We start from the raw sequence: 12,140 nt of genomic DNA, 5'->3' as shown, positions 1-12,140 counted from the left end.
TCAGCCAAGACCTCAGAAAAAAAATTGTAGACCTCCACAAGTCTGGTTCATCCTTGGGAGCAATTTCCAAATCCTTGAAGGTACCATGTTCATCTGTACAAACAATAGTACGCAAGTATAAACACCATGGTGCAAATCAATCCCAGAACAACAGCAAAGGACATTGTGAAGATGCTGGAGGAAACAGATACAAAAGTATCTATATCCATAGTAAAAATGAGTCCTATATCGACATAACCTGAAAGGCCGCTCAGCAAGGAAGAAGCCACTGCTCAAAAACCACCATAAAAAAAGCCAGACTACAGTTTGCAACTGCACTTGGGGACAAAGATCATACTTTTTGGAGAAATGTCCTCTGGTCTCATGAAACAAAAACAGAACTGTTTGGCCATAATGACCATCGCTATGTTTGGGGGAGACTTGCAGAAGAACACCATCTCAACCGCGAAGCACGGGGGTGGCAGCAGCATGTTGTGGGGGTGCTTTGCTGCAGGAGGGACTGGTGCACTTCACAAAATAGATGGCAACATGAGGGAGGAAAATTATGTGGATATATTGAAGCAATATCTCAAGACATCAGTCAGGAAGTTAAAGCTTGGTAGCAAATGGGTCTTCCAAATGGACAATGACCCCAAGCGTACTTCCAAAGTTGTGGCAAATGGCTTAAGGACAACAAGGTCAAGGTGTTGAAGTGGCCATAACAAAGCCCTGACCTATAGAAAATTTGTGGGCAGAACTGAAAAAGCATGTGCGAGCAAGGAGGCCTACAAACCTGACTCAGTTACACCAAATTCTTATTTTCAATGACAGCCTAGTGGGTTAACTGCCTGTTCAGGGGCAGAATGACAGATTTGTACCTTGTAAGCTCAGGGGTTTGGACTGGCAACCTTCCGGTTACTAGTCGAACACTCCAACCACTAGGCTACCCTGCCGTTTGACACAAGTTAAACAATTTAAAGGCAATGCTACCAAATACTAATTGAGTGTATGTAAACTTCTGACCCACTAGGAACGTGATGAAATAAATAAAAGCTGAAATAAATAATTCTCTCTACTATTATTCTGACATTTCACATTCTTAAAATAAAGTGGTGATCCTATCTGACCCAAGACAGGGAATTTTTACTAGGATTAAATGTCAGGAATTGTGAAAAACTGATTTTAAATGTATTTGGCTAAGGTGTATGTAAACGTCCGACTTCAACTGTATGTATACTGTGTATATCCACATCACCGTCAGACCATTTTATTGGTAAACCACATGGTAAAGTCAAAGTATCATGTTTTAATGATCGAATACTTAATATATATCCTTAGAGGTTAGAAAATATCTATATATTCTATGAGGCTGTGGAGGGAGCCAACTTGTAGATTTAAAAGAAAGCATAACATCGTTGTTTTTAAGCCATTGATTTCTAACCCTTTGATATTATTGTTGGATCGGATTTTAAACAACTTCTTGTAACTAGGGGGCAGTATTTTCATTTTTGGAAAAATAACGTTCCCAGAGTAAACGGGCTATTTTGTCAGGACAAGATGCTAGAATATGCATATAACTGACAGCTTAGGATAGAAAACACTCTAAAGTTTCCAAAACTGTAAAAAGATTGTCCGTGAGTATAACAGAACTGATATTGCAGGCAAAAGCCTGAGAAAAATCCAATCCGGAAGTGACTCATGTTTTGAAAGCTCTGCGTTCCGATGCGTCCCTATTGAGCAGTGAATGGGCTATCAACCAGATTCCTTTTTCTACGTATTCCCCAAGGTGTCTACAGCATTTTGACGTAGTTTCACGCATTTATGTTGAAGAATGAGCGTAAGCTACTATATTGCGTAAGTGGTCACCTGATGGCTCTCAGAGTGATTCTTGCGTAAAATACAGAGGTAGCCATTTTTCCTCTCGGTCCTACTGAAAAGCCAACTGTCCCAGTTGATATATAATCGAATAGTTATTTGAAAAACACCTTGAGGATTGATTATAAACAACGTTTGCCATGTTTCTGTCGATATTCTCAGCCAAACGTGAAGAACAAACGGAGCTATTTCGCCTACAAAAATAATATTTTTGGAAAAAAGGAACATTTGCTATCTAACTGGGAGTCTCGTGAGTGAAAACATCCGAAGCTCATCAAAGGTAAACTATTTAATTTGAATGCTTTTCTGATTTTCGTGACCAAGTTGCCTACTGCTAGCTGGACATAATGCTATGCTAGGCTATCGATAAACTTACACAAATGCTTGTCTTGCTTTGGCTGTAAAGCATATTTTCAAAATCTGAGATGACAGGGGGATTGACAAAAGGCTAAGCTATGTTTCAATATATTTCACTTATGATTTCATGAATAGGAATATTTTCTAATAACATTTATGTCCGTTGCGTTATGCTAATTAGTGTCAGATGATGACAACGATCCCGGACACGGGATGGGGAGTTACAACAGTGGCTAACATTTTGATGGCCATAATAAATAGATATGCAGTTAGTGGACAACCTTGTTTTACTCCTCTTGACAGTTTAATACTTATAGAGAAGTAGCCATTATTTACTATTTTATACCTAGGGTTACTATAAAAAAATAACTTTAACCCATTTTATAAGAGATTCTTCAAAATTGGCATTTATATATAAATTCCAAATTCCTTTCTATATCAAAATCCTTTTCAAAGTCAGCTATAAATACCAGGCCTGATTTCCCAGATCTTTCATAGTGTGTTCTATTGTTTCCAGTTCTTGCCTTATATTATCTCCAATGTATCGTTTATGTAAAAAAAACTTTCTGATTAGGATGAATAATAGCCAACAATACCTCAATTATATGCACTATGCATTTCGCTGGAATTTTTGCATGACAACACTAAAGTGTAAGGGGCCTTCAATTTTTTTACATGAACTGGATCTTTATCAAGATTTATCACTTGGATCCTGTTTCAGTAATAATGAAATTAGACCTTCTTTTTAATAATGGATTTAATGGTGCTCAGTGGGATGTTCAAAGTTTCAGATATTTTTTTTATAACCAAACCCTGATCTTAGCTCCTTGATCTTCTTCATGCTGCTTGCTTGGTGGTGTTGCAGACTCTGGGGATTTTCAGAACATACTGAGATCATGTGACAGATCATGTGACACAGATTGCACACAGGTGGTCTATATTTAACTAATTATGTGACTTCTGAAGGTAATTGGTTGCACCAGATCTTATTTAGTGAATACAAATGCACGCACAACTTGTCCTTTTTTTGTTTTAGTTATTTTTCATTTCACGTCACCAATTTGGACTATTTTGTGCATATCCATTACATGATATCCAAATAAAAATCCATTTAAATTACAGGTTGTAATGCAACAAAATAGGAAAAACACCATAGGGGATGAATAATTTTGCAAGGCACTGTAATTTGTCAGAAAAAGTACTTTGTCAATTATTATGCCCTAGTTAAGAACAAATTAAAAACAAGCCAATAGGCTTTGATTCATTTGACCATATCCTCGCCCACATGGAAATTCTGTAAGAGTAAAATATATGACAATTATTTGATTGTCCAACTGCATTTTGTCCCCTATCAACACTTTTTAAACTTTTGGTGCCAGCGAGAATGACATGTATATCTCACTAGGTCAGGATATTTAAGCCTCCATATATCCACTAGTTCCAATATATCCATAACATTTGTGATTTCATTCAGTGCCTGAGGATGATAGTTTGTAGTGTGATTTCCTTTACTGTTCATTGAGGTATTTAAAACCGTATTATAATCTCCCACCATAATAATTGTGTCTTGTGTTGCTTGTAGGGTTGATAAATTATTATATCTATTTTATTTTTATAGATTTTTTTTGCTTTTTTCTCCCCAATTGTAGTTAGTCTTGTCTCATCGCTGCAACTCCCGTACGGACTTGGGAGAGGCGAAGGTCAAGAGCCATGCATCCTCCTAAACACAACCCGACCAAGCCGCACTGCTTGACACAATGCCCACTTAACCCGGAAGCCAGCTGCACCAATGTGTCAGAGGAAATACCATACACCTGGCAACCATGTCAGCGTGCACTGCGCCAGGACCTCCATAGGAGTCGCTAGTGTGCAATGGGACAAAGACATCCCTGCCGGCCAAACCCTCCCCAAACCCAGACGACGCTGCACCCATCCTGCCAGCTGCAACAGATCCTGGACTCGAACCCAGAATCTCTAGTGGCACAGCTACTTAGACCACTGCGCCACTCTGGAGTCCCTTATATATCTCCAAAGCTTGGATCATCATTATTTGAACCGCATAGATTAATACGACATATCTGTTTATAGTCAAATAACATACTTAAAATCACCCATCTACCTTGCAGATCTTTTTGGACATTGTGCACATTTGGATCAAAATAATGGCTAATTATTATCATCACCCCATTTGAGTTTCTTTCCCCATGGGAGAAGTATATTTGGCCTCCCCAGTCCCTTTTCCACACAACTCCATCTAAAATTGTTGAATGAGTTTCCTGTAAACAATATATATTGTATTCCTTCTCTTTTAGCCAGGTGAATACTGATCGTCTTTTCTTATTATCTGCTAAGCCATTACAATTATAGCTGGCTATACTTATTTCACCATTTACCATAATGAGATACACGTTTCAAATCTATTTATCATAATATATGTTTGTCAACTTTTCCTTAAAAAGTGCAATAGTAATTGAGTGTCCATATAGCTGTTTCATGATTTTTGCATTGCTACGAAGTAAACCTCCAAATGTCCTCCACTATGTTGGGTTGTCAGCCCAGTGACCGGCGCACCACGTCTGGCCCTCCGGATTCCAAGGCCGCTGAGAGACCAGGACCCATCCACCCACAGAACAGAAACAGATCAACTGCCAATATATAGTTAGTAGTATATAATATATAGTTATCAAAACATAAATATATACAAAATCTTGTGTATCTTAATTTCCACAATTCACCAAGAATATGCGTAATAATGTAGGCAGTTAATGTGAAGGATTGTTACCTATAACCAGTACTGCCATCACAAAGATGACATTTTTGGAAATAAATGATTATTTTAGTAAACATTTATTGCGATTTGTCCTATATTATCCCAAACATCATAATCCCATAGCAATATATGTGGGACACGCACACGCACACGCACACACACACACACACACACACTCGACCCCTCTTGATTTGATGTATGAATGCAGATGCAGCTGTTTGAGAAGGCATGCAAAATTGAGCAACAAAAAAAAGGGCAAAAATTGGTAAATTTGATTAACCAATGTCAAGTCCTAACTGATGGAGATCAGATACACCTCCTTCCCCTGAAACACACACAAGCTGGTCCCCCGTTGTGACTATTTCCCCAAGCATCTCTGTGCAGTCAGACCTTTGATCATTCCGTGCAACCAGCGCCACAGTAGTTAGCCCCCTCTCTGTGACCCCCATGTGTTACTGTAGCTAGTGTGCCAGCACTGCCACTAACTGGGTGGGGGGACCCCACCAGCTAGGTGCAAGGTCATCAAGGTTCTCATTAGCAGCTCTGAGAAATTCCCTGTATATTATGCTCACTCATTAGGGGGCTTTGCCAGGCAGGCTCAGAATCTTGAGGGGGCATATGTTTTACAGATGGGTCTTGAGGGTCAGATCTAGTGTGCCGAGGGAGCTAGGTGAAGCTAAGGCCATGTCCTCTCGAAACAGCTAAGCTATTTATAGTTAAATAGCACAAGAGTATTATAACTGGTAAATACAATTGTAGTAACCCAGGTGAGTTGCACATGTGACCTGCAGATCAATCTAACCACTTACGATGCCTGTCTAGCCAGACAGAGTTTCTAAATGGCCCAATCGTCTGGTTGTGTAATTACCCTTCCATTTCTCTGAAGAGTTCCTTTCTTGCAGGGTGTTTTCTGACTACTGATACTTTGTTGACTGACTGCACCTACCACGTCAGTGCCATGTCTGGAGAAGAACAGACAACAGACACTGTCATACATACACCCTGCCACTGGAAGATGTGGGGGAATTAATTCATTCCAGATAATCCAGTGTACCCTGTCTCCACATCATTGTGAGTCTCCTGTAGGAGAGGAGGAGAGGGGAGGCAGGCCGATAAAAGTGTCTGTGCCAAGGCGCCCTGGCATCAAACAGGAGCATGATTATCGTCGAGATTAATGGGGAAGGCTGAATGTTTCCACAGCTCTAGGTAGCTATTTTAAAACCCAATAATGTTGACTCTGCCTTTTGTTTTTGTTGTTGTTTATTCTCCATGTGCCATCCTCCAGTCTGAGGTAGTCTAAAAACAGTCTGGTCAACAGGCCGGGATAACTGGAGAGAAATAGGCCATGCATACTCCTCTACATGTATATAAGTTTAGTAGTGTATGTTACTAATATCTATACCTCAATTTAGAATGTTTAGTATCTGACTGCTGCTATAGCTTCCCCTCTTATCATTGTGTGGCTGCCTGTGCCTCCCTCCCTCTCTTCCTCCATTTCCAGCGTCCCCAGGAACGTGTTTGGTTTACCTCACAGGAAGGTTTCTACAGGAAACCTCTGGGAGGAATGTGTGGGGTTTTCATTTACCCAGTGAGGGGGAAGAACAAATACTCTCTCTCTGCCTCTACCTTCTCCTCAGTGGTGAAGTGAACAGCCCACAGACTTCCCCATCAGGCCTACGCAGGGCCCTGTAAAGACTGTCACTGAGCTTGTAAACGTTAAACATGCACTCTTAGAAAAAATTGCTGTCTAGAACCTAAAAGCGTTCTTCGGGGTCCCTATAGGAGAACCCTTTGAAGAACCATTTTTGGTTCCAAGTAGAACCCTTTCCTCAGATGGTTCTATATTCTACCCTAAAGGGTTCTTACCTGTAACCAAAAACGGTTCTACCTGTGACTAAAAAGGGCCCTGGTCTCGGGACAGCCAAATAACCCTCTTGAAGTCCCGTTTGCTGTATCTAAGAGTGTGGCTTGTCAAGTCAATCTAACAAGGGAAGGGAAACCTCACCTTCATGGAATAATGTCAGGAAAATGTAGATCATAGAGTAGGAGCCAGAGGGATGTGTTTTGAAATCCTTGTAGGTCTCATCTCTTCCCGACATACAGTATATGATGATTTACTTTAGATGGAATTCTTTGGAGCACCGAGTTCATTCATACAATATCTCCAGAGAAAAAGTGTGTATATTTCTTCACGACACACATCACGAAGGCACCAGATGCTGAGTAATCTTTTCCGGATGATAAAAAAATATTTATCTGTTTTGCTTATTGAAACTTCATATTTGACATTTTTGTGCTCAGAAGAAGTCATATATCATCAGATCAACTGTTAATTCCATGCCAGATCATTCCAAAAGCAGTGTCAATGGATAGTTGAGTGAATCTGTTCTTAATTCTTCATAATAGATTCCATTGGGAACTCAAACCGAACAAACAAATAACAACATAATAGTGAATAGTACACTGGTATATTCAACTGCAGCAATGCCCATCGAGCAAACCCTGTTTAAGATTCTGCCTGTGCCACAATATTTGATTATGTCTAAATTCTAAGAAAACTAAATGAATGTAGCCACTACAGGTGATGAGCAGTTTCAATATCTCTCCAGAAGTTGTCTTTCTCTGATCCACCTGTTGTTATGCAAGGATCTGAGCCATGTTATCGAGAATAAGTCTGTTTACATCCTGAGAGGTTATCGCTGGGGTCATGTTACCTTACCTGACCCGTTACCCCGGACCAGACAGACACACATCTGCTGAGAGCAGACCTGGCGCATCAACCGCCTATCAACACATGACACCGACAACATCAGTTAGCATGAATTGGGGAAGATAATTTTCACCATAAAAACGCACCTTTATAATAAAAGCATTACATGCTTAATTGCATTTGCGGTCACTTTCGATAATGGTGTATTCCGCTAATGGAACATGCTAGTGGTTGTATTAATTTGGGATCTATCGCATCCCACAACTGTCCCAGACTATGTTTGGAATATTTATTTCTCACACAGAATAGAATAGATAGACTTTTGTACTTTTGGGTGGGGGGGGTTGTTAGAGAGGCTTTTTATTTCTCTATTTGGTAAGGTCAGGGTGTGATGTGGGGTAGGCATTCTATGTTTTGTTTTCTATGTTTCTTTATTTCTATGTTTTGGCCGGGTAGGGTTCTCAATCAGGGACAGCTGTATATCGTTGTCTCTGATTGGGAATCGTACTTAGGTAGCCCTTTTTCCCATCCTTCAGTGTGGGTAGTTAACTTTGTTAGTGGCACTATAGCCCTGTAAGCTTCATGGTTGTTTTTCGTTTCTGGTTTTGTTGGCGACATTTTAAGTAAAAAGGAAAAAGAACGCTGACCACGCTGCACTTTGGTCTACTTCTTTTGACGGCCGGGACAATGCTATTATTGTTCTTCTGAAATAGAAAACATTTGCTTCATATCCTTCTTTTTTAGGCCTGTCTAAAATAAATAATGAATTTGTTGTGAATGTGTAGGCTATATTACATGGATGTATTCTACTTTTGAAAATGGCTTGTAGGATATGTGTGGGAGCCTGGAGACGCTATATGTGTTTATGTTGATTAACGGCCAATTACGAGTTATTCTCTTGACAATCACCCGCTGGCGAAATTTCGTGACCGCCACATCGATGCATTTGATGATGCTAGTAATATCCTTTTCTGTGAAGTACGTCTCTACACAAAAGTCTGAGGGACAACAAGCATCAAGGGTGCCGGAAGGTCGAAACGTTGTTATAAATAAAATCACCTGGGAGCATGAGCAGCAGTGTGCAGCTTTTTCCTTAATGTTTTCCATGAGTTGCGGAAAGCACCTGGATGAGCGTATGTTCTTCAGCTTTTGTACAAGCATCAATACCACATGTACTGTAAATAGGATAGTATAAAATATTTAGGATGACTCTGCTTGCTTATGAGATTATGTAAACGGTATAGTGTGTAAATGCTATGGTCTGTCAATCTGATGTAATACAATACAGAGGTATCTACATTTGTGAGAGGCAGATGTAGCAAGAATGGTGGGAAGCCTGAACTCTTCTGGTCAAAATTGTCAGGTCAGTTATGATGACAGTGTAGTTTGTCAACAATAGAAATGTGAATGTTGGCAGGGATGAGGCATCACATCTCCCTAAGACTGGACCACCGTGGCTTCCCAGATTATGAGGCATTAAAACACAGTTCCCGAAGTCAAGAAGGGGAAACCATATAATTTCAATGTTTGAGTGTGAAAAATGGTTTGAAACCTTATGTTTCCCTCTTTGACTTCTGGCAGCAAGCATGACTAGAATATCAACCTCTTCCCAGCACATATGCACCCAACCACATATTGGATATTCTGAGTAAACCACATTGCGAAGACTTGGCAACTGTGCAGAGAAGAACAGTCAGTAAGTGTAAATTGAGAATGAATTAAACAGTCGTAACCGTTATGTCTTTCAGCAAACTCATCTGGTACATAGAACTTGACATGACACATATTAGGGTTATGATTAATAGAATTAGCTACTTTTCATTCCCTTTATTGGTGAGACACAACTCGTCAATGGAGAGGCAGCTTCATGAAAATATATTATTGTCAGGAGTTGTGAAAAAACAAATAACAGGGTCTGGATTTTTTGTTGTTGAATAGAACCAGATCAGCCACATTCATCAGAGTGATACGTCTAAGGTACAGTGTTGGTTTGGATGTAACCATAGTGATTTTATAGCTCTGTGTCCCTATTAAATGAATAGAGACATGTACAACTGAATCAGAAACAAATCATGTCTGGATTCCCTCTGCATTGATAGAACTAGATAAGATATAACCTAGAGGATCATTTGGAATATTTTATGCAAATATCTATAAAGATGGCAGAGCAGTCGTGATCTAATTCATAGTAAAGCTGAGAACTGCGTCGTATTAGCTCAAACCACTTTATAATCCCTCCCCACACAATCTTGAATTGAAGACCCTAAATACGTTCAACACGAGATAACCTTTCCAAGCAAGGTTTCTATCATAACAAATTCGGCCCGAGGGAATTTGTTAGCGATGTTTCAATTATTTTCTTGATGCTGGAAAATAACAATTGAGAGCTCTGACTGCTTCCAAAATATAACTGGCCCTGTTCGGCCTGCCCAGGTCAAGATCAATGCTTTGTTTTGCCACCAAGCTGCATCTCTCCAAATCTATCTATCCAAGATGAACAACAAATGTAAAAAGCTCTATAGAAATAAATATAACGATACAGTAAAATAACAAGATTGTTCCATCGCTTCACAAACACAAAACAATAGCTCACACAGCAACATTTAACACAATGCAATATATTCCGTTCCCCTATTGGTGGGAAAATAAGACTAAGTGAAGTAAAGCAACAAAGAAGAGAAGATTAACATTTAGCTGCTTACAAATGTTGGCATTAACTTGGATGAACAAATAATGTCAGTGTTTGTAGTCCCTTTTCAATCAGTCCTGTATTATACGTTGTGCTGTGAGTTGCTCTATTGTGAAATTATTCAATGTGGAATGTTTATGAAACTATGAGCTGGATCCAATCCGTATTGCAGAAGATAAACGTTTTAGCGCAAGTAAAACGTAAAGGAAATTTCCCAATGCACCAACATATGCTGTGTTTACATCTGTGAATGCCGAAACATTGCCTTGAAATTTCATTCGTGCTATAGTGCGGATCTTCCGCGATACGGATTGAATCTAGGCCTACCTTACCATATCCAGGTTTAATGGCTGGGGTTTGATAACCTCTATCCATAGAACAGTCAGAGAAATTACACTTGACACACAGATCACAGATCAAGTTACCAAAATGAAGTAGAAATTAATGGACCATTCTATACATTCCTTTCTGCATATGTTATTCAGTAGTAGAGCATCTGAAGCTTAATGTTTCAAAAATATACACGCCAAATCATCTCATCATGTTGATTGGTTGACCAAGATAAAGTAAGCACTTTATGCAAAACATCCTCATGTAAGACACTGTAAAGGAGCATAACATTGCTTTCCAGCAAAAAAAGCACACACAAGATTCACAAATAGACAACTACAAATTAGAACTACACCTAAACTTGATCCATTTTCAACACACATTGACAATGCTGCAGCTTTTAAAAACTCCGTCATGTTAGTCTTTGGATTTGAAATATAGGCCTATGCCTGAGCATTTAGTCCAGATTTGACCCTTTTCCTTCATTGCTGCCCATACTGGAGTTCTACAGACGGCATAATGAGAATGGAACAACTAAACTGGATGACATTTCTGTACAGGAATGGTGACCCTGCTGAGAATCCTAGGCATGTGCAACACCAACTGAGAAGCAATTATACGGGGGCATATCAGATATACCATCAATATTTACACAACACATAGCCAGTTGAAGATTAGCATCACAGTATGTACATTGCAAACTCCATTCTCTGCTTCTCCCGTTTCTTTTCTATAGAACTATACATTTCCCCATTTCTCTTTTCAGTACTGACTGGACCAGCTGATTGAGTCAGATATTATACAGTATACACATATTCATACTACTAGCTACCGTCCTGCTGCTCTGGAGGCTATAACCCTGGGGTGACATTGTGGACTGGGGAGATCACCAAGGGTTAGGGGCTAGCAGCAGCAGGAGGAGGAGGAAGAAGAGTTGAAGTGCCGGGAGGTCTAGAACTTGGTGCTGTGGCTGAAGCTGTCCGACATGATAATGTTCTTGTAGAAGTTGTCGGAGCGCACCGAGCAGTAACCTTTGACCTTGTCAATGACCTGGTGCACGGGGATGATGGAGGAGGAGGCCTCACCCTCCGAGGAGACAGTTTTAGCATTGGTCTGGTTGGCGTAACCTTTACCTGTTAAATATGAAGGAGAGACAAGGTCATGGTTCAGAAAGAACACAATGATATTTGTGCAGTGCACATTTTTGGTTTTTTTCTTAAACTCACAATGACACAAAACGAATGGCTCCAGACAATTGACAAATAAGCAAAGTGAAAAACACATCACTAAGCACACACACAATGTAGATAGAAATCTATATATGATTGTGTATATATGATTGTAGGTTGAATATGTGGCACTCATTTTAAACAATTCTAATGCATAGGCTTTGCCAAGATGATTCGCCTGTGTTTTCTGTGTAAAACAGC

The 12,140-nt window shown here is 39.8% G+C and overlaps 1 protein-coding gene across 17 annotated transcripts in view; it reads right to left on the bottom strand.

Moving 5' to 3' along the window:
* Window positions 1–9,477: 9,477 nt before the first annotated feature.
* Window positions 9,478–12,140, bottom strand: part of adgrg6 (adhesion G protein-coupled receptor G6) — a 53,908-nt gene continuing 51,245 nt past the window's right edge. For all 17 annotated transcript variants that reach the window (XM_090242954.1, XM_090242961.1, XM_090242956.1 and 14 more), the window contains one exon: window positions 9,478–11,843. In XM_090242954.1, coding sequence (XP_090099080.1) covers window positions 11,662–11,843 — 182 coding nt within the window. In that variant the 3' untranslated portion in view covers window positions 9,478–11,661. The remainder of the gene's footprint in view (window positions 11,844–12,140) is intronic.

The sequence above is a fragment of the Oncorhynchus mykiss genome, chromosome 8 (assembly GCF_057628025.1).
Source record: "Oncorhynchus mykiss isolate SJ-2025 chromosome 8, ASM5762802v1, whole genome shotgun sequence".
NCBI lineage: Eukaryota > Metazoa > Chordata > Actinopteri > Salmoniformes > Salmonidae > Oncorhynchus > Oncorhynchus mykiss.
The sequence above is the reverse complement of the archived record's forward strand: the minus strand, read 5'-3'. Positions and strand labels throughout refer to the sequence as shown.